The 24,031-nt window shown below is 39.6% G+C and overlaps 1 protein-coding gene across 6 annotated transcripts in view; it reads right to left on the bottom strand.

The window, feature by feature from the left end:
* The window catches only part of LOC128511884 (mediator of RNA polymerase II transcription subunit 13-like), a 100,644-nt gene extending 77,404 nt beyond the window's left edge, over window positions 1-23,240 (bottom strand). For all 6 annotated transcript variants that reach the window (XM_053484901.1, XM_053484903.1, XM_053484904.1 and 3 more), the window contains exons 1-2: window positions 21,891-23,240; window positions 3,150-3,387 (exon numbers count right to left, since the gene is read on the bottom strand). In XM_053484901.1, the coding sequence (XP_053340876.1) occupies window positions 3,150-3,387; window positions 21,891-21,962 (310 nt within the window). In that variant the 5' untranslated portion in view covers window positions 21,963-23,240. The remainder of the gene's footprint in view (window positions 1-3,149; window positions 3,388-21,890) is intronic.
* Window positions 23,241-24,031: the final 791 nt, after the last annotated feature.

Here is a 24,031-nt window from a genome sequence, read left to right as displayed (position 1 = left end):
TAATTAAAAAATTAATTAATTAAAAAAATACACTTTTCTGTCTTCATGAAATGCAATACTTTTCTATCGAACTTACTAAATGTACGAAATTATTAGTACATACCAAATTATTAATACTATACAGAAATTTTATTCCCACTGTTAGCCCAATCAGGCTTATATTACTAACCTGTCCAAACTACGTGCTACCTTGCTAACTAACTAACAACAAACAGTACAAAATCCTGATGGGACAATCATCGATGATTATTCGATTGCCTTTGTAGTTACGAAAAAATAGCAATCGATTTAAACATTTCTAAAAAATGCAACTTTTTTATGTTTTTTATTTGCACATGGGCAAATGCTGTGTAGCGGACATTCGCATAAAGTCCAGGACCACACATGCGGATAATACAGATAACTGCACATGCTGTTAACATGATTGTGTATGGCTAACAGATACTAGCCGTGGTGCTTAACAGAAACTAATCGTATAGCCATATGGATAAACGAGAAAGAAAAGACCTACATTTGTAGGAAATGCAGCATATCTTTAAAAGACACCAATTCGATTTAGCCCAGCGGGGCTGCAGAAATTTTATATGAGTCTCAGTTGAATTTCGGAATACATTTTTGCACCGAACGAGGGTTGTGGAATTCAGCCTTAATTTCTCACATTGTTCTTGAAGTCCGGGTGACCAGGAAGATCTCAAAGTATTAAGACCTACTGTAGTGTACTTACAATATACGTGCTACGATTTAGATTAGTTTTTGATTGAAATCACTTTTTTAAAGCACTACTGTATACTGTGCGGTTAAAAATTGCCGTTTCTTTTTTAAAGTTTTTTTTTTTTTATAAAAATCTATTATTAATCAATGACTGATTATAGAATGGTTTCTGACTCCCATCACTAAAACAAAAACATCATACCAAAATTATGCCTTGTGATATATTGTATTATAACTTTGTAGCTAATTGCATTGAAATAAAATTCTACTACCAATTTGCTTAAAGCGCAAATTTGCAACAACTTACTAGGGTCAAGGTCCGAATACGAGTTTAGTCAGAGTTAGGTTTATTTAGTTTGGATTTTTTACTTAAATCTTATTTCCACGTAATTAAATAAAAGCCTTTAACATTGCCCTCGCTAGTTTAGATACATAGGATTCTTTCATGAGATCAATGTCGGACAAAAAAAAAAAACGATTAAGAGTAAATTTCATGTTCAAAATCTACCCAAGGGTTGCTACTCTTAAGTTACATTATGAATCCAATATTTTGACAAGCAGGATATCCCTGGTACAACTGCATGCCAGGCTAATCCGCCACGGCACACACGCAAAGGCTGAAAGGCATGACTTAAGGCTTCACATCATGTTTTGATCCAATGGGATTATTATAGAGCGACGTTATCTGCCTTTTATTCTGCCACTCTCGATGAACAATCGATGAACTGGCACACAGACAGGAAAAAAGGGGTGTACTGTAGAGATTACTGGACTTAACCTTGTTCTGTCATTTACTCCAAGCAGGTGTTGTGCGTTGTGCAAAAAGTGTGTGTTTGTGCATAGGTCTGTATACTCTGACAAACATAAATATTCGAATAAGCTACTCAACCAGTTTTCTGTCTGTGAATAGACTCCTTTTAACCAGAGATAAGGACTCAGGCTTGAGTTGCACTTGATTTGCTTATCGATTGACTCGCAGCTTGACTCGAATGGTCTCGATGAATACGGTCCAGAATTCCAAACACTTGCAGCATGAGGCAGGTAGAAAGATCCAGCCGTCAATGCCTACATCCTGTCAAGGACGCTGGATTCTCGAAAAAGAGAAGACAAGCACCCACCATGCTTTTCCATCCTGCTTCACCAAGAAAAGTGCCAGAAACCCATGCATATTGGACACAATCAAGCCAACAGCACAGAGGGAGTCTGGTATGCTTCTACTCTGGAGAAGCCACCCACCTGTACAACATGCTCACAAATCTGAGAGGCTCTGCTAAGAAAAAACACATAGTAGGCAAGCCTTACGCTAATATAATGAGTCACCAACTATCTTCTCCTTTATAAACCTCCTTTAGAAAGCCAGTCGGTTTGTCTTCCAGCACTGGAGCGATGGGAAACTCAAGAGCTCACCCGTACATCTTCTAGTACGTGGCATACACAGGAAGTTGGAAGAAGCAATAAGCAAAAGCGACATGTTTGTAGATCAGCACCATGTTCCACCAGAGCCCGCAAAGCCGAGCATGACCTTCATGTACGTCAAGGATCGAGGAACTTGGCGCATCCGTATAACAAGCCAATAAAGATTCTTTGACGCATCCTGAAATCTTTAACTGTCGAGAAGGTACCGGTCATCCCTTATATTTCATACTGTATACTAGTTCTTGATATAAATCACCAGTAAACACCTTTAGTACTAAAAGAACAATCCACAGAGTGTGGCCTTTAACCAAGAACTTTTATGAATATCATGGATTCGGGAAGGTTATACACCGTTACATCAAGTGATTGAAGATTCATGTTTAAACTTACACAGAAAAATTGAGTGCTTGTCGAATTTCATTCCATGCTCCGCGATCTAACATTTCAGTTCAGACTTGTTTTTCTTCCACCAATGCCTCGCTCTGAAGTCCATAGCCTGGTCAATAGTTGCAAGATCCCCAGTGAGCCATGAGATAATGTAAATGGCTCTATAAATAGTGTAGATTCAGCTGATCCCACTTTCAATGAAACACTCAAGGAGGCGCACACCATGCAAAATCAAAGACGACTGCATACCAACATCCTCTCTCTCTCTCTCTCTCTCTCTCTCCGTCCCCCACTCTCTCTCCACCCCCCCAAAAGCATCTGTCTTTCTCCCTGTAGTCCTGCAAATCCTGAGAAAGAGCATCTGGAAAATAATACGGCTTCACTTTTTTTCTCAAGAGTCCGTTTTGAAGGTTATAAGGGCTCGTCATAAAAGCCGCATGCATTATTAGCATCATCGCAGCCATAACATGTGTAATAATAGAAATTAGGCCACTTCTGCAACATCCATTAAGGGACTCTTATGAGATGAGGTAAAAACCAGTGTGCATCAGCAGTTAGTGTGTTCTTGAAAACCTCTGTCCTTAACGCAAACACTGAAAAAAAAAACAAGCTAGTGCACTATTACGCAGCCTCACCTTCGAGCTCATGGTGTATGATGTCACTGAGGTTGGGTTCGTCACCCCACCAGAAGATCCAGAGCTCCTTAGCGTCAGGTTTGAGTTTGCGTCGCCAAACACACAGCAGATTGGCTTGGACGCAGCGTGTAAAGCTGCACAGCACCGGGTCGTCTTGTGCCGGAGCCGAGATCACGGGTCCATATTCGCCGCCGCCGCGGAAGTTGTAGCAGCGCCATTTGATGCCCGTCAACTCCGCCTACATGAAAATGAGAACGAGAGACAGAAGATTAAAATAAGAATGACCTGATAAGAATAAACACTGCAACGACAATTTATGTTTTTACAAGTCTAAGCACAGTTGTAGTGACCAGCGTGGCATTTTTGCTGTTTGAGTTGGTTGAAGCGTATATTAATAAACAGAACAGTTGATAACTTATCAAAAGTTGATAACAAAATAAATTTACTTTGCCCATATTTTCAACCTGCATAATAATATTAACTTATATCATGATATTATACAAGAGGGAGTGCTGTTGTATTGCTTTCGGTATACATCTGGAAACCTAGTGCTGATATTCAGTACAACATTTTTACTTTTATTAGAGAGTTTTTAATACCAGTCCTCCACTTTAATTAGAGCTTTTTGGCCATTTCACGCCTTTACGCACTTCTGCTTGTTTAAACATTCTTTAAGACTGAATTTGCAGTGGCAGATAAGAGAAACAATGAAGTGCTTCTTGGAAAAGATTCTCGAGATAATGCACAAATATCTATTAATGGTGTGTCGATGACCCTCGTTTCCTGGGTTTCCTGAAAAATTTCTGCTGCCGTATAAACGCTATAACAGTTTGCATATGTGGCGGAAACAACAGTTTCTCTTAGACTGACATGCAAAAGTAGTGAAAGGAGCATGAAGGATAAAGAGACTCTCAGCTAGAACGACTTGAAATCTGGAACAGGCCATTTTAAAAAGCGAGGAGTAAGAAGACTGACACCAAAAAAAAAAAAAAAAGTGAGAGGAGGAGAAGAGCGAGACAGAAAAACGAGGTAGGACAGAGTGAGAGAAATCCTGTCATTGTGAATCACTCGTTATTTGACGTCTCCATCGCGCGGCTTGATGGAAAGCCGTACGGAACTCCCAGGCCGCAGCCGGGCCCTGTCAAACACGGGCTGACACTTGGCCTATTGATGAGCAGTCAAAGGAGCAGCGCGTACGATGTTCAAACTCAGATACCGCTGTGTTTCGCGGAAAAAAACCGAAGCGAAGGCAGAAGTGGAACGTCCTTGCTGAGATGTTTTTTTTAGAGGCAGGACTTGTGGATTTGTGATTGCAGACACGGAAAGGCTGGCAGCACAACCCTAATGTTTTCATAAAAGTAATGCTGCGATACTGATACGCACTCATTTTTGAATCCGTTCGATTTGCTAGAAAGCGATCAGCTAACAGATTAAGGCACGCGCTATGGATTTCCCAACCAGCAGTAGCAATTGTTATATCCACTCACTGCAAATAAATAAAGATAAGGCGTAATAAAGGTTTATCATTTGTCTACAAAGAGTTTTAGCAATGGGTTTAGCATTCTCACTTTGCTATCTAGGTGACATGGTGACAGACAATGAAATAACCTAGTGTTGATTTAACACGTTCAGAGTTCATTTAAATCCAAATAGACCTGTATAAACACTTAATTTGCTGTAAATGTCACTATTAAATACAGCCATTTGATTTCTTTTTATTTAGTAGATGCATACTTCAGGATATCACATTATGTTTTTATTCAGACCTTGAAAACCGTAATGAATGCAATAAAAATATAGAAATTTACATTTAAATGTTACTGTTTCTGGTTCGTTTTAATTCATTGAACTTTATTTATTTTATTTATTCATACTGTATATTCCACATGGTTGGACTGATCAGCGGTAACTCTATTACGATACAAACCATTACACCTAGTATTGTATAGATTCCTCTTGTGCCACCGGGGCAGCTCTGACCCCTCGGGGCATGACCTCTCGGAGTGTGATGTGGTGTCCGTCACCGAGACATTAGCGGCAGATCTTTGTGGGTTTTTTTTTTTTTTTGCGTAAATTGTTTGTCTAGTACGTCCCATGGACGTGGGGAGATCTGGGGAATTTGGCAGCAGGACCTCAAATATACGCACCAAGCTGTGATGTACTAGGTGTTCTGATAGCTTTCTATTGAGACCAGGATTTGACACTTTTCAGCAATGTGTGCTGCTTTGTCTTTTCTGTGAGATCGGACATCACATGCTTGCATTTGGACCTTACAGGCATAAATGAGTGCCCATGATCCTGGCATATACTTGCCAGGCTGATCGGTGTAAGTGAGTGGTAGAATGTATTGTACTCTCAATCCACAAGCATTTAAATCAAGGTGAATTTCAAATACATCAAATGAAAAGTGTAGAATGTTCCAACGTTTCATTTCTTTAATATTTGTAAAAAATTTAACTCCCGTTTCTTGATTTGTTGAAACTAAAGAAAATGCAGCACTTGGACTTAAAACACTTCTGCTGAATCTTCTCACCCTGGCCACACGTGTTGCACACAGTGTATGTCATACAATCTTTGTTTACGCATATGATTTGTGTGTGCGTATATACTAGGCACATGTGGGCCCTGTTTTTGAAAGTGAGAGCCTCCTTATCAGGATCTGCCAACATGTAAGCGAGAACTCCAGGCCTGAGATGTAACATCTTGCAGCTGCTAAGTTTCAGTAAGTTTGTGTGTGTGTGTGTGTGTGTGTGTGTGTGTGTGTGTGTGTGTGTGTGTGTGTGTGTGCAAGATGAAGAGAAAATGAGGGAGAAAAGAAAAGAGAGACTGTCAATTATATATACACATGCACACACACATAATCTACATCCTAGCTTTAATCACACAAGAGTGTAAATCGAAGATATAAACACTGCTGTGTCAGTACCCAGTAACAGCTCCGAGTTTGGGAATAATGCCACGGGGAAAGATACAGAACTGATAACACAGATGAGAATTGAAAACGAACAATAGTTAATATCACATATCAACCAGTGACACTTCGGCGTAGACAGTGCAACAGTTTGGCCATCAAATCTTCACAGTTGGAGTTCTTTACTTCTATTTATGTCTCTGACAAACTAGAAATGTCTTACAGCATGTTATCTAGTTAGAGCTCAGATTTTTTTGTTGTTGTTGTTGTTGTTTTCCAGGAAATGCGCTAAAACTAGAAGTGAGGAATGCAAGTCTGAATGAGATAACTTGTCCAAAGGCAACAAAAAAACAAAAAAAACAATAGTTTTTGGGTAAATAGCTGTCCCTCAAAAGCACCATTCGTGACACCAATTGCTTTTTACTCCACTCCAGTTGTTCCCCAGATGTCAAACTCAAATTCAGCTCAGGCCACATTAGCCTTTTTAAGGGTTTTCAAAATCTTTTATCAATTGCCATAAAATTTGAATAACTGTTCCAGAAATACAATAATTCACTATACGGTGAGAGTTTCTGTCCTGTTGCTGGTCGAAATACATTTTGATCTATCCAAACGCCGATTCGTTCAACTTTTAATCTTAAAAACAGAACATTTAGCTTTGTGCCATAATAGTGATGTAACGTGTAAGTTAATTATTTTCTCTACATGGCTGTCAGAGCTTGTTTTTAAAGAAGTCTCTGGCTTATCTCTGCTGAGAAAAAAAAAGCCTCTCCCACTCCCACTCCCAACTTGTGCTTTCCATCAACATTTCGTTTTTTCCCCCCCACATCCTTATATTCAGCGATTCTTAAAAAATAAGGCTGGTTCTATATATCAGTGTTAGAAGATACTTTGAAAGGTTTCCTTATACAGTATTATGCCAACACTGCTATAAAGTGAACAGGCTTAATAATGACATACTACAAGCTGCTTCAACATTATCTTTCATACATTTCCAAGGTTAATATAAAAATGAGGCAGCAGGCTGTTTAAATTTAGCACAGCAGCCGGTAGGCCTAGAAGCCTTTGTAACTGAGCCTTAAAGGCCACTGAGCAAAAAAGTTATACAGTTATACAAAGTTATAGGACACTCTTAGTGAGACGTGTACAACCCTAAACATCCTTTGTTAATAGACCCTTAATGCACAGCCTTAATAGGCAGCAAATAGGCATAAAGACCTTTATGTTAGAGTTGCAGCCATACAGCCCTTAAGGCCCCTTTAACCTAAGTGCCTAGGTGTGCACATCCCTGAGGGCCCCTCTTTATTAAATGTGCACAGCCTTAAAGATTCCTTTTCACTGCACCTAGAGCAGTAGAGGAATTTGTAATAGAGCTGCCAGTCCTCCAAGGCCACACAGTAGTAAGTTATACAGCCCTAAAGGTCCATCTTTGCTAGAATTCCCTCATTGCCCTTTGTTTCTAGAGCTTTGCAACTGTAAAGATCCCTGTCCAAAAGCTATAGACAATTTTATAATGGAGCTTAAGAGCCCTAAAGCCCACTTTGTTTTAAAGCTGTACAGCCTTTAAGTCTCCTTCTTCCTATGTGTGCACATCCCTAAAGTCCCCTCTTTACTACAACTGTACTGTACAACCTTAAAGGTCTCACTCTACCGCAGTCAGAGCAATAGAGGCTTTGTAATAGAGCCAGAGAGCCCGAAATGCCACTCTGTAGTTAACGAAAGTTACACAGCTCTAAATGTCTCTCTTCACTGGATGTAAACAATTCTAAAGGTCCCTCAGTATAGCAGCAAGGAGCCCTAAAGGACCTTTACTATAGCAGCCAACACCCCTAACCAACAGTTTGTAAGTTGAGCTAAGAAACCTAAAGGCCACTTTGTAGTAGCCCTGTGCATCTACAGTATAAAGTCCCCTTATTTACTAGAGATGTACAGCCCTAAAGGCCCGTCCTAAACAGAGTTGGGCAACCCTTATACTGATTTGTACTTTCCTTAATAGTCAGCCTCAAAAGCACTCTGTATTTTATTGAAGCTGTCCAGCCCTGAAGGTACATCTTTAGTGAAAGCATAAAGCCCAAAAGGCCCCACTTTACATGAAGCACAAAGCCATAAATGTCCATCTTTAACAGAAATACACAGTCTTAAATGCACCTGTTTATTAAAGGTACACAGCACTAAAAGCTCCGAATTTACTAGCAGTGCAAACCCAACATGACACCATCTACAGCCACAAGCAGCCCCAAAGGTCCCTCCTTGCAGCAGCCAGCTGCCCTAAAGACTACACTGTAACAAAGCCCATTTGGGAATAGAACTGCACAGCCTTTCTAATCTAGCAGCACAATCCTAAAGGCCACTCTTATCCGCAATACAGCCCTAAAGGTCCCAATCCAAAGCAGCACACGGTGCTAAAGGCCACTCTTTTGTACAGGAACACACACCTAAAGACCGCTTTTTAATGGAGTGCACATCTACCACAGCTACAGTTTCCCCAAGGGCAAACTACAGTGGGGCTTAAGGCCCCTCCCTTAGCAGCAGCGCAATTCTAAAGACCCCTCTAGGCAATGCTTTGATATGTCAATGTGTCCTCTATATCGGACAGGAATGAGCCCTTCTGGCCAATGGGGAGAGGCAGGTCCACTGTAATAAAATCCCAGATCCAATAAACGTTCGTAGATTACAGGAACTGTAAATCTAAACATACACACACTGTCCACTTTAATAGGAATACCTGTAGACCTGGTCATTTATGCAGCAAGTCATGTGTCTGGACATTAGACAGGTGAAGCCTTCATGATAGTGATGATCTCAGATTCCTGTTTGTGGCTGAGAACAGGAGAGGAACATGATTCCAATTTATGCTGTTCTAAGCCATTCACCATATTGTTTGATGTTTGATGTGAATGAGTTGCTGAGATGCTTTTCTGCTCAGCATGATTGTAAAGAATGATTCTTTGAGTTTCTATATCTTTTTTGGCAGAACCAATTTGGCATTATCCTAAAACCTTTTATTAACAAGGTATTTCCACCCACAAAATCGCTCCACTATATGTAAACTCTAAAGACTGATGTGTGTAAAAATCCCAAAAAAGCAACAGTTTCTGAAAAGCTTAAGCTTGACCCCTAAAACCACACAACGGTTAAAGTCACAGAGGTCACATTTTTCTTCATTCTGGTGTTTGATGTGAACATCAACCAGCTGTATCTGCATGATTTCATGCATTTTGCCGCTGACACATGAACGGCTGATCGAATAACCGTGAAATATGCTGGTGTACTATTAAAGCGGACGGCAAGGCTCGCTATGTGGTGGGAGGAAATTGTACAAAGCGGACCCTAAACCAAGCACAGAGACGAATATCAGCCTCAGAATGAAATAAAATCACGTAGTGGAAATGCAAATGTCTTGGCCAAGAGCCAAAGACTGGGCACGATGAAAGAGGCTAATCCTGCTAGGCAACATTCACAGTAGTCTTCTGGTGTAATGTGTCAAATAAGCAAAGAGTTCAAGCGGTCAGTTGTCGAGCTGAAAAAAGAAATGCGAAGCACAGAGAGTGTTTCCTATTTAAAAAAAATTATAATTCTGCCATGCTCTTTATGAATAATATAAGTAAACACTTGAACAGGCTAATGATTTGAGATCAATTGTACACAAAGCCCAGGACAAGTGAATGTTTGCCAGAGCAGGCGTGTCACATTTAGGCAAATTTACTCTACAACGACTCTGATTTTGATGGGAAAAGTAAACATGCACCAGAGATAGGGACTTTATCAAGATTTGCAAACATCGTGCACGAGAACAACTGATACAGCAAATCTCTCCACCCAAAACCGAAACTGAAAGACGAAAACGGAGGAAGTGTTAGGTTTCTGCAGAGTCTACTCCTCTTTGTGACCTACAATACATTTGACAAACACGAGTGGTAAAAACGATCCCACGAGGTTGGAGGAGTATGCATGTCTTACACAACTCTCCAAGACATGTGACACAATCACATGCATGCAAGTTGATGCACTCTCCTGAACCACACTTGCAATGTTTTGATGGATTGATGGAATACAGTTTTTACAGAACTTACTTTTCTTTTTTCTTTTTTTTTATGCCCTCACCAATGTGCCAGACCTAAGGGATTTCAGTGAGTCTATTGCACGCTTTGGCACTCTCTAACCTAGTGCTTTGCTGCTCCATTGACTGAACAGTCGAGCGGCCCTTTTGTTATCGTACCAGGTAAGCAAACACAAAAGTCCCCATTCATAAAAAAAAAAAAAAAAAAAGCCAACAAGCGCTCTCCGAAGAGCTGGCTTCAGAGGGAGCCTGTAAACTGTCACAGCAGTGAGTTTATGATTAGATATACGAAGTCTACTACGCCGCTGAGAGAAGCCGTTTATCACGCTGGGGATATACTGAATAATACCATCCGAACGCAATTTTACAGTCAGATTATAACGACGCTCTTGTTACAGTATATTCGCCTACACTCGCTGCATGCGTACTGTAATTGCACCCAGCGAAATTTCTATACAGCTTCACGCTATTACGTTGCACTCCGGCAAGGTGTTGCGTGTCGCCGCTAATTACACTTGTACGAGGGAGTGGTTTCGAAGTGATACACGTACAATGGTGTCAGCCAATTATACAGTAGACAGAAGAAAAGAAATTAAAAGATATAAAAGCAGGAATAACAGGTTCTTGAGATCAGCACGGAGCCGGAATACAGGACGAGTGTGTAGTTATGTTTCAGTACCTCCCTCTGATTGCAGCTCCCGAGGTACTGCCATGAAACAAGTGAAAACAAGTGAGATAACTGGAGAGAAACACGTCACTGTTTGCAAATTCATGACGCCCAGGCAGTATGTCAGAAAAGATCAAATACTAGTGGAAGTTAAAAGGCTGATCAGTGATCACTGATTTTTTTTCTGTGTGTGTGTGTGAGTCATAGAGTCACAAAGAAAATCAGTGAATTATACTTTTATATACAACAAAGCACATGTAAAAATTTAAAAACAAAGCTTTACTCTTTCCATTTAAATACTGTAGGCGATGTACAGTATTTAATCAATTTATATTTCTATCCAATCGATTTTTTTACATTCCATAGCAAAATCATTTGCAAATACTGCATCGACATTTATGTTCATCTTTGTTTAAACAGGTAATACTCCAGTGTTTTAAATGCAATCTCTATTTACAGCAGCTGTAGCTTTTGTGTACTTATGAACCACAACAATTCTGACACTAAATCTTTTCTAAAACTTAACAAAAACAATTGAAAACCTGTTTACAGAAAGTCCCTTGTAATGGAAACCTAAAGGCAGATGTTGAACCGTCAATAAAGGTTTATGTGAAATGTGCTTTTTGTTCTCACGTGCTTGTGAGTCCTTCAAGCTATTTTATAAACGAGGCTTTAAATCTAGGAAATTTCTCCTTTTAAAGGTGGGACTGGGTTTTTTGAGGAGGAATGATCGAGGTCTAACGGTGCAAAAATACCCCAATCCATTCAGAAATAGAATAATATGCTTTAAACATTTTATCATGTTCTAAGATGATACAGCACTGTGCAAAAGTCTTGATCCACCCTTCATTTCTTTATATTCTGCTTCCAAACAGCCAGACTATCTTGTATTTTTAATATAGTGTTAAGGAACAGTTCTCCAGGCTTCCTCAAGAACTTTTCCAGCTCTCACTTTTAAAAGTTTTTGGCTGTAATTTTCAGCCCAGACCCTGCGCCTGACCAGTTTCAAAGGAATGTATTTGGTTTGTTAATGCCACATAGTGACATATGAAGCATTCAAGCATAAGAAAAAACATCTAATTTTAGGCATGAACTAGTAAGAAACAGGTGCAGATGATGACAGATGATCAGGCCGATGATTAGTATACTGGTGATGCTGAATGCTGAGTGGTTGGAACAAACGAGAGGGGAGATGAGGTTGCTGCTGAGGTTGTTTTATAAATTACCAAAAAAATTTTTTTTTTTGGGCACTTTGAAACCTGTCAAAGTAAAACATTTGTCTCAATTTCTTTAGTTTAATCTACATCATTTAAATAAATATAAAGAAATTATGGCTGGTTCAAGACTTTTGCACAGTACTGTAACTGGTTAACCTTATTATACTGTAATAAATATTTAATAAGATTAAACATTTTAAAATTGTTATTAATAGGAACTGCCATTAGACCCATGTTATAAATGAGAAGTAAATTTAAAATCTCCTAAGAATCGGTTATTAACACAATTGAACCATTAATTGATAATTTATTTATTTTTTAAAATATTATTATTTCTAAATTTTCCTCTTTTTATTTCTTTTATTTACATGCCCATAACACTGCTAAAAATTTAAGAAATGTGTTTTTTAGGTCTAGGTCTTAAGAAACATCTTTGTCCAGAATAATCACACACATACACACTGACCACGGTGGATAGACAATAAGTTCAACTTAAAACATGCATTTTTTTTTAATAAATATAAAACCCTATCCTTTTTCATCACAGAAAAAAATAATAATGCATCAGAATATTTAAATCAAGCATAAAAATTCCACTACAGTAAAATGTGTAAATTGAACGAAAATTTGTTAAACTAATTCAAGGGAATTAAGACATTATAAGCGTAATTTATTTTAGTAAAATTCTAGCAATATGTAATAGACATAATAGCAGTATGTAAAAACTACACAAGTCCAAACCATATTTTGTTTTCTGTGTATACAATTGCTTACAGTAAAGAACAGGATTTTTATGAGCTTAAACGAATCACCTTGTTTTGACTCTTTCTCTTCTGTTCAAAACAAACTAAAAGCAGAAGAGGAACTGACTAACCTCATTTCATCCTTGATCCAAGAAAAAAGCTAACTGTCTTTTCTTAAGAAGGAGGAAGACTGACTTCCTGCTGTTTCAGTCGCCTCTCTTTGGTTTAAAAGGACTGAGAAACTATTTATGTCATTGGATTCAGGTTAAGCTAATCGACTACATCTGGTTTTTGCATGGACTTGAGTGTTTTTTTTGTCTCACTAGGCTTGACATATGTGCTGTTAACAACTTTACCTTAAAAAAAAAAAGAAAAAGAAAAGAAAATGAGGGCATTTTGGAGATTGGTTTCCGTGGTTTCGTACATGAGTGGGAATCTGATAGATGTACATCTATAAACCTATATTTATTTCTGTATCCATATGGAATTAACAGAAATAGTTTGCAATGAACTATCAGTAAATACCACAACAACAGCCACAACTACAACCACTGCAAGTTCATTAGTTATGCCATTACGTTCACTAACTAGCCTCATTACCTTAGCTCACTCGAACAGTGCTAAAACTACACTGGCTCAGTTTGCTTGATTAGCACCACAGCTACATCACCTCAACTGGCTGAGTTAGCTCAAGAACTACATTACCTCAGCGTGGTCAGTTAGCACAGCAGCTACATACTGTAACCTTAGCTTGCTTGGTTACTGCTAGAGCTGTGAATCAGGTAGACTGTTCATTTGATTCTACGTGATTTTTGGGCAGTGAGATTCAGTTTAATAGCCTGTCTGATTTGTCTCAGGCGCCTATGTTTTTTACTGGTTTGGAACTATTTGTACAAGAATAACTGGTGTTGTCGATTGTTTAAGTGTCATGTCTCATTCGAAGCGATAACCCAGTCCAGTAGGTGTTGTTGGTGCAACAACAGCTCAGAAGTGATAATTTTGCAAAACATTGCAAGTATTTGCAAAAGATGGAATCAGTTTGTTTTTCTGAAAGATGTGGTCTTTTTTTAAAGAATTCACGCATTTTAGACATTAACATTTAAAAGTTTACCTAAAAGAATATTGTGAAAAAAGTGTGAAATCGATTCTGAATCGAAAACCAGCCCATCGCTTCAAATAAATTAAAAAAACGACAAAAGATTGACTAAAATTGCAGTATCTATTAAATGCCACAGCTCGAGTTAGCACCACAGTTACATTCCATTAGCTGGCTCAGTCAGCACCACAGCTATGGTTAGCGCCATAGCTACATTGTTTTAGCTGGATGACTTAGCACAGAACCTACATTACCACAGCTTGCTAGTTAGCACAGACAGCTCCTTAACATACATCACTGCTTCATTAGTGCCACACCATTTCTGCATGCAGCTCTATCACAATTTATTCCTCAAAAATTCCACATTAAACAACATAAAAGATAGATTAGTTATATTAATATGGGGATGCCGTTTCCTACATAAGAATTGTGTTAGTCATCAGTAATTTATAATATAATAATAATAGGAAGAAGAAGAAGAAGAATGCTAATGTTGTGTCCATTTTACATTTTCTTATCTGTGTATATTGTCACATTAATAACGGTCACACCCATATATTTGGGGCACAAAGAAAGGCTGTGGGTCAGCCCAGACCCACTAAGCCTCTCACCTCTACAGGGCATTCTGTAATGGGAATATAGTGCTGCAAGGTGTAGCAGGAAAGTGGCCCTACAAGGTAAGAGTAAGCGACCTAATTAGAGCAGTTTGGCGTCCCTTGGGCAGAGCAATGGATGGATCTGCCAGTCAAGAGATTCACCTTTCACAGAGGGAGGGGCTGTCCATGGAAATGAGCCAAATTGTGACAAACAAAGCTGCCTGGATCCCTAACATTTGCACAAAGATACAAGTCAAGGTCCATAAAGCAGCTTCCTCTAAGGACTGGCTACCCTAAAACACTATCCCTGTTTAGCCTGAATTATTAACCAGGCAAATAAATAAAGCAGGGCCTCCTTTACCAGATTCTCTCCTGTGTAACTTAATTAACTCTGACAGGCATGGAAAGGAAGAAGAGAGAAAGAAAGAACAAGAGAGGAAGGGTGGAGGGGAAAGAGAGGGAAGTAAAAACAGTTGCTAGGCAACATATAACATCTGTAAGACTTCAGCAACTTATTCAATTTTCAAGATTCAGTCTCCAGGGTTACAGCAGACAGATAACATTGCAGCCTGTTTAGGGATCCTTTTTTTTTCTTTTTCGATTGACTGCAAGTTACAAAGAGACTTAATTCCTGATCCTCAGCGTTCTTCTCACATGCCTCAAGAGTATAGTTTCTGACACCTGGCGCACATTTGTGCACTCGGTTTGGAAAAACATAAGCATCTTATGACTCTATGACTCCATGACTCTAAAATCTAAATCTGACTGTAAGTTCAGGCTGGTTAACAGTAACTCAACTAAAGCCCTGGTCAGGGCAAGTGCTGAATGTTTCAGGGATTTGCTGGGTTTGATTTAAAGGATAGAGAGAGAAATCATGCTGGTGCAGAAGATTACAGGAGTACAGTTTATAAACCACAACTGAGCGCATGCCTAAAGGGTAAGTTAAACACAAATATAAATGGCATCCTAACTGGGCCATAGTAGCCATATAGATCCTTTAACAAGACCTGCATTCTTGGTTTGATGATACAGATATCAGCATTGTTATGTTCTTACTGAGTAGGAAATGGTTTGACTTGAGACTCCTTCCATAAATCTTAACTAAAGACCTTCTAATAGAGAACTTCACCCCGATTTGTTGATTAAATTTTTATCAGTTTAGAATATGTAAAGCATACAATCCCTGAGAATATAGACATAAAAGCAACTGATACTTTTTTACTGAAATATTAATTCTGAAGAAGTATACCAAACCAGTAACACGAGAGCAAATTTATCTGAAATGCAACTCAGTGAGGGAATTTCAAACCAGTCAACGAGCGAGTCTGGACCTGCCCCAGGCTCTTCCCAAACCTGCAGTCTGTCATTTGCCTATGAAGTGGGTGTGGCCTTTGGTTCATCTGCTAAAACTGTGACTGAAAGCACCTCCTGCAGCTAAGCCTACGGAGCTAATGACTCGGTTATTACACCCATGTTCATCGTGGTATATTGCTGATCAAGTTCGCTTATCACGGCGTCTATGAGTCAAGGTCCTTGGGGAGCTCTTTAAACTGTGTAATTAGGCAAAGCAAACTTTATTCATAGATGTCAACATAGCAGTGTTACTTGTCTTCATGGGGCTTTCCGTCAGCCAGGGGTGTGAAACTAGGCGATCCCCTTAGATCTGTGTTTCTAATTTAAAATAACTTCAACAGAAAAACATGCATGGTGCGAATGCTGTATGAAATGTAGTTGCACCTTATCTGGTTTACAGTTAAATTCATTCATCTTCAGTAACCACTTTATAAGAGACAGGTGGAGCCGTGGAGTGTCCCAGGAATTCTGGCCACAAGGTGGGAACACGCCTTAGATGGGTGCGCCAGTGCAATGCACACAGACATTAACACACCCATTTACACCTTGGGCAATTTATAGTGATCCAGTTTATCTAGCAAGATAGCTATGGAAGATAGGAGGAAACCAGAGAACCCAGAGGAATGCAATTTGGACACGGAAAACGTGAAATTCAACACAGACAGTAATCTGAGCTCAGGGATTACATCATTTGGGATATTCCTATTCATTTAAAATGACTTTAGACTCTCATATCTCAGTTGAGACAGGTTTATGAAGAAAAAAAAGGAACTAGGGAATTCTTTTAATACTATTTAGAATAACCTCAAACCAACACCTTCCTATTGTGGAACAACTGACTCTCTGCTATCCTGCTGAGCACACAATGCATAAAGTTCTCATTACAGTTTGACACAACGGTATCATCCCTCGTGTCAGATTAGGCTCTGGAGATTGCAGACGAGGCCTTGGAGTGATGCAATCCAGCTAGGGCGACTCCAGTGGATGAAGTCACTGCAGTCGGAGAAGAGCGCGAACCAATGAGATGCTCAGATTCAGAGCCATCAATACAACTTTGAAGGGCAGCAGACTGTCGGCGATGCCGAGGACAATCGCCATCCGTTATCTGGGCTGCGTGCGTGCATGTTTGTGCGTACATGTGTGTGTGTGCCATTCTCTCTGCCAATTCTTTTTCTACTACCCCCTGGTGTCGCACCACGCACAGGAGCACCAGCAGGCTAAGAATAGCACGCACAGCTGGCACTGCAGGGCTTACATATTTCACACTCAGATCGACTCCTAAATATCAGCCACACACGGATACACACGCCTATACCCGAGGACCTGAAGGAACTGATGCTTTTTAAACATACTTCAACCCCTCGACAGGCTCGGGTTCTTCGTGATCCCCCAAGATCCATCATTTTACAAAGAAGGATTTATTCCTCTGTTCCCCCCGAAAAGCTTCCTCTTAATCATCGTGCTTTGCCCGGCAGAAGCGGCGAGCCTTGTTAATGGATCAATTCCTTTCTAGTGTAGTGATCTGTTAGAGGCGTGGGTGCTTGCGGGGGGGTATGAGTTAGTGAGGAATATTATTCCACAGAGAATTATTATAAATAATACGGCTTTCAGCTTACCTCTGAGGTTTCGTGTCTACGCAAAACGACAAGAGTACATCCAGACAGATTGTATTTCTGGACACCCAGTATTTAAGTTTATATCCAAGATAGTAATCAGAGTACCTAATCTTATCTAATCATTATAAAAGCAACTAACCTGATGATTTATCCCCTTTTTATTTGATCTTCCATTTTCTTTTTTGAATAACCTGTTCAGGGAATATTCCTCCTTCTAGCATAAAACTTTAACAGTCTGAGCAGCTATTAGAAAAGATCCATGGTGTGGCATTTGCTGTACCTCTGTAACCCAACACCAGGGAAGCCCTAGCTGTCTGGAGACACAGATGAACCCTTCATGTTTCCTGTCCCACTGTTGGCTAATACCAAACCTCCACAAATCTGAGTTTTTTTTTTGAGTTCTCAATAGGGAATTCCTTCCAAAACATTTTTTCAGCTGTATGTCCCCTTTTTTTTTTGTCTTGCTGGCTGTGGCAAAGAATTGTTTCCAGCCTACTCACAGCTCAGTGTCTGAATACAGTTTGGTTAATAAGCGCCTTTTAGCTGATCACATTATACCGCCACTTGACAACACTTCATTACCAACATTTCACTCAGAACAGCCCTGTTAGATCAAACCACTGAAGGAAACTCTCAAAACTATTTAAAAAAAAGAAAACTTTAAGAAAAAATCCACCAGGAATGACTGGTACATTAGGCATATTAATTAACACATGCTCTTGTGTGGTCTTTTTCTAAATTTACTTTGCAATGAAATTCTGAGTTTTCCCTAGCTAACTGTTTGCTACATTGCTAATATTGGCACCATTTGGAATTAATATATTAATAGTAGTAACTAGAGAGGCAAATTTCATGAAGAAAATGTGAGAGGTGCTTGCCGTGGCATCATGGTCATAGCTATGATGTCAGAGTTGATGTTGGTCTCAATGTTAACACTATGGGACTTTTTGGGGCGATTAATTGCCCCGGGGCAATTAACCGCCTACTCCTTAGAAAAGTCACAGCACCCCATTGCCGATTAAGGCACACGATTTGACACCTCATTCATGGGTCCACGACTTACAGTGTGGGACTAGTTAAGCGCCAAACTTTCATACGGAATAAGAAAAAAATAATAAGCCTGTGAGATAACAATAGTAGTGCTTCGCTTCGCAAGCACCACTAATAACAAGAGAGGTAAATTTTCTGAAGAAATGCTTGCCTTGGCATCATAGACATAGTTATGATGTCATTGCTATGATGTCATAGCTATTGTTGGTCTTAATGTTAAGTCTATGGGACACCCACCCCTTAAGTCTATGGGACACCCACCCCTTAGAAAAGTCATAGCACCCCATTCCTGAATAGGCTGCACGATTTAATACCTCATTCATGGGTCTACGACAAACGGTGCGGGACTAGTTACGCGCCAAACTTTTGTACAGACGAAGAAGACGAAAAAAAAGACGGTAAGATAGTAATAGTAGTGCTTCGCTTCACAAGCACCACTAATAAATAAGCCTGTGAGATAACAATAGTAGTGCTTCGCTTCGCCAGGACCACTAATTAGTAGTGCAGCAGCACTTAAGTCTTTCCAGAGCTCTCGCCTTATCTTCTGTACATAATACATCCAAACAAACAGATTAGCTTTCAAATGCTAATACTACTTCCAATTCCATCAGACTAGTCAACTCATAGCTAGGTGCCAATTCTCTACTGTAACCCTAACCCCGCATCATATACTGTACTGTGCAAAAGTATTGAGCCACCCCTATTTTTTCATATTAATTAAATGATGTAGATAAAATTAAAGTGGGAAGTAATGATTTACTGAAACAAGTGCCTAAAGATACAATTTAAAAATCTGTTGTTTATGTAACAACCTCAGCAGCAAACTCATTTTCCCTCTTGTCTGTGTTAACTACTCAGCATTCAGCATCACCAGTTAACTAATCACCAGCCTGATCATCTGCCATCATTTGTACCTGTTTTTCACTGGTTCATGTCTGAAGTTAGATGTTTTTTTCTTTAATGCTTGAATAGTTTATAGGTGTGGCTTAAGCTGCAAAAAACATTCCTTTGAAACTGGTCAGGTACAAGGACTGGACTGAAAATATGAGACATAAATAAACTTAAATGAAAAAAAATAAGGAGCCAAAAAAGTTATTTACTCCTGGAGAACTATTCTTGAAAACTACATTAAGAAACTCTGGCTCTTTGGAAGCAAAATATGAAGAAATGAGGGGTGGCTTAAGACGTTTGCACAATAATGTATTGTGGGATTTTGTGCCCAGCATTTGCACCAATGTCTCCTTTTTTTCCAGGGATGTATTTCTTATTAATATGGCATTGCATTAATTATAATTAAAAACAGTGCATTAAAAAAAGCCCTTGCTGTTTTGTTTTTCTGTTCACACGGTAAAAACACAGGTTTTATCTCTTATTTTTGAAATTGTTGATGTTTTTTTTCAAGTAAACACAATTAACAAAAGTGTAAAACACAACAAATAATTTCAAACAGAAATAATAAAATTGCAGCAGCAATTTAGCTGCAAAATCCCTGAACACATTACAATAGTTTAAATAGTTATATATCGGGGTTATATATATTTTGGGGCGAAGCTTTTCTTTAACGAGTCTCTAATGTATAGCACGTCTTCAGAAGCCCGTGAACACATGTGTACATTTTTCGAGCCTTGTATTTTTTCCCCTTTGCTTCATTTTTCGGTGGTGACTACAACATGAGTCAGGGCAGAGCTACAGAAAAAGAGAGACAGTCCCTTTTAAACTGGGCCCGGGCCTGAGCTCAGGAAATACATATCACACATAATACTTTCCTAAAGCGAAAACAGATTCCCCAGCTCCCACTCACTCGCTCTCTCGCTCTCTTTTCCTCGCTCTGATTTTTTTCTTCTTCTTCTCTTCCTAACAGCAGAAAAAAAATAGCTCGGGAGCTGGACAACATTCTTCAAACTGAAAACCAATGCTCTTTTTAAAGACTTGTGTTTTCCATCGTGTTTTCCTATCGACGGTCAGAGTTTTCCATGTGCTCCGATTTATGTTAAGAAGTCCTGTTTCTAACTAACAGCTGAGGTTTCTTTGAATGGTTTCGTATGTGCATTTCGACAACTGATTTTATTTGTTTTGTTGTTGTTTTTCCTTTTATGTATTCTGTAGTACATTATTTAATACCTTGGGGAGGAATGTTTAACCTTAGAGTCTTGTAGTAAACTTACTGTATTTTTCAACAAGTGAATATTATAGTTGATCTGGTATCAGATCTGGGAGTGTTTTAGTTAATGTGAAATGAACTCACAGTTAGGCAATTTCTTTCGAAACGCATTCTTGATTATTTGAAATCTGGCTACTTTTAGCATTTAACACGTAACACAAACAAGGCAGATTCAATCGCAGCACAAATGTAAAAGGAATTTTCTTCTACTCTTTAAAAAAAAAAGGTCAGTCACTGGCTAAACCTCTCATGTTTCCTCAGGCACTGAGCATTTTCACTTCACAGGAAGCTTAAGAAAATAAACCTGGGCCATCCCATACATCTTAGCCATCTCAGTCTTTCGAAAGGGCCATGACCTTAAGAGCTTGTGATCACACGAGTGACTCAGATCCACCTTTCTGTATTTTACTCCTGATCGCTCCTGATCACTTCGGCGTTCACGGATTCCCAACCCCATATCAAACAAATCTCTTGACACTGACTCAAAGTGTGTGTGTGTGTGTGTGTGTTTGGGTAGTGGGGTGGGTGTCTGCTTTTGGATTTCTTTCAAATCCCTTTAATCCAGACCAGCTCTTGTAATAACAACATGACACATTGAGAGCATCGGTGCATCGTAGGTACTTACATGCATGAAGGGTGATGATGCAGTTTTACACACCCTTATTGCATGAATAATAATTATATAGATTTTTTTTTCATCACAGAATGGGTATGCAAAAATCTGACACCTTACAGGAGGATGTGCAGCAAGTCATGACCTCTAGACTGTGAGGGAATTTGCCTGGGAATTCTTATTCAAAAAGCAAAAAAAAAAAAGTGTTACTTTTTTATTTGTAAACATTGATACAATGTTTCGGTGTTGATACAATGTTTCAGTGTTGAAACAATGTCTGGTATGTTGACAAGCAGAGGACGGTATTTTCAAAATATTGAATAAGATTTAGTATTAAAAAAAATAAAAAAAAACGACTCCAGGTAGGTATGTGGTTTAAACCGCACTAGATTACAAACAGAGATACATAAACAGCTATAAAATTATTAATTTCGGTTTAAGGGCTACGAGCTCGCGTGGCCCTTGTTAATGATTGTCTAATAACAGCGAGCTAAAAAAGAAAACCTGCTTTCACCTTTGTACATTAGAAGAAGGCTACATCCCTATTCTAAGCGTGCTCCCTTCCACCTCGAACCCTTGCGCACTAATCATACTCGGATTGTTCAGGTTTATTGAACACTAAAACAGTAACACAAGATGAGACAATAGTCACCCGTACCAGAGAGAAAAGGTTGGAATGGCAGTCTTCGAGGCTTGCCCCGTTCGCCACCCAATTCGCCGCTGTAGTCATAGTGGTCCGCCGATGGCTTCCTCAGTGTAGGGCATGTCGAAATCCTCGATCGATCTGTATTAGGATCGAGCCCACGGTACCAGAACGGTTCCGTATTCACCCAAAAAATATAGAAAAAAGGAAGAAGAAGATGCAACAACAGGATCGCTGTTTATAAAGCCTGTGGTTTTCTAGAAAGAAAGAAAAAAAAGGCGTGTTGAAGGTGTGTGTGTGTGTGTGTGTGTGAAAGAGACACAGAGTGTAACGGAGAATCCTGTGCTCATGCAAATCGATTCTTTGTTTCGCCGATCCGGATGTGTGCGGAAATAACACCGGGCCGTTTCACACTCGGAAACCGGATCATTGTTGCGCGCGGTGTGGCGTGTAGCCGTGCGTTTTCAAACCGAACCGGAACGCGCGAAGAACCGCGTCCATGCTAGATCGCCTTCTCGTCTGCCTCTTCTGCTTCTTGTTCTTGTTCCCGCTTGATTGTTTTAATCATAAAAAAATATATATATATATTAATAATATATATATATATGTGTGTGTGTGTATGTGTGTGTGTTTATATATAAATAAATAAATATATATATCTATATATTTATATAAAACACCAGAAATCTCACGCTGCTGTGTAATCCACCACGGTGTCTCGTTTTCCAAGCACAAAATCCATCCAAAGGTCTAAAGACTGACCATCTCCAAGTCGCAGAAGTTTCCCATAATCCCAGTGACACGTTTTATTGAGCTGTCTCGGTTAGGAACAATAAACAGAGCGCGAGAGAGAGAGCGAGTGTGTGTGTGTGTGTGTGTGTGTGAGAGAGAGAGAGAGCGAGAGAGAGAGAGAGAGAGCTACCGAGATCCACGGCATTCCGCGCGAGACATGGACACGAAAAAAAACCGTGCAGCAGCAGTTGTGTGAGGCTTTTTTTCCTTTCCTAGATTTTTTTTTTTTTTTTTTGCATGCGCTATTTATAGCCTAGAATTGCGTTGCCTTTTTCTTCTTCTTCTCCTCCAGCATGGACACCGTTCCGGTCCTGACAAACCCACACACACATTACAGAGAGAGAGAGAGAGAGAGAGAAGGAAAGGAATGTCCAAATCCAAATCCTAGACTTGTTTCACTTTGTAGCACCACACTGCAGGGCTAAAAATAAAAAGCCTCTGCGATCAGTCACGATGTTCATCTTGAGGATGCACGATCAAGCAACAACATATACACTTCTTCCTCAAACGCCAAAAAAAATAAAAACAAAAGTTGTCCGCGCCAACAGGAACAGAGCAGAACAGCAGCACGAAAAAAATCTTCCTTCCTTTTTCTCTTAGATCATTACGAAACGTCCTCTCTCTCTCTCTCTCTCTCTCTCAGATTTCTGCTCTTGTCTCAAGTTGCTTTGTTGCACATCATGTTTTTGTTTTTTTGAAACAGTATGATTACAGCAGCACTGATGAGCCTGTTTATGCTCCAAGCATGAAATGAGAGCTAATAAACATAGATATGTGTATAGGAACATGACAAAACATAACATAACATGTCAAGGCTGGTGCATAAGAAAAGAACAGAAGGGAGGGAATCATTTGATTGCGCGTGCATGAGTAAAACAGTAACATTGTAACGAATGAAAGGTATGCAAATGCGCTAAATGGTTCTTTGCGCGTGTGCATGCGTGTGTGTGCCTGCGTGCACGCACCCGCGCAGGCGTGTGGTCTGTGTTTGTGTTAGAGAGAGAGAGAGTGTGTGTGTGTGTGTGTGTGTGTGTGTATACAGTAGCTGGCATATTCTCGCACTATTCACGCATAGCTATGTAATGGCGGCCGCCAGCCTGCCAAAGAGACTCGCTTTCCCATTTAACCAAGTGGAGCGCTCACGTGATCAAAGCGCGCGCGCACACACAAACTACCGTATTAAACAGTGTATATTAAAATAATGCACAAACACCACCAGCAAGCACCCATTTTGACCTTGCGTACTGTTTATTACAGTAGGACGCAGCGCTCGAGATGAGATGAAAGCCGGGCTAGAGGCGCCTGGCTCGAGGTTTAGTGCTCTGATTTAGTTAAAGGGATTACATCAGTCTACTTAAATATTT

This window comes from Clarias gariepinus, chromosome 24 (genome assembly GCF_024256425.1).
Source record: "Clarias gariepinus isolate MV-2021 ecotype Netherlands chromosome 24, CGAR_prim_01v2, whole genome shotgun sequence".
Taxonomy (NCBI): domain Eukaryota; kingdom Metazoa; phylum Chordata; class Actinopteri; order Siluriformes; family Clariidae; genus Clarias; species Clarias gariepinus.
This window is presented reverse-complemented; position numbering and strand designations above follow the sequence as displayed.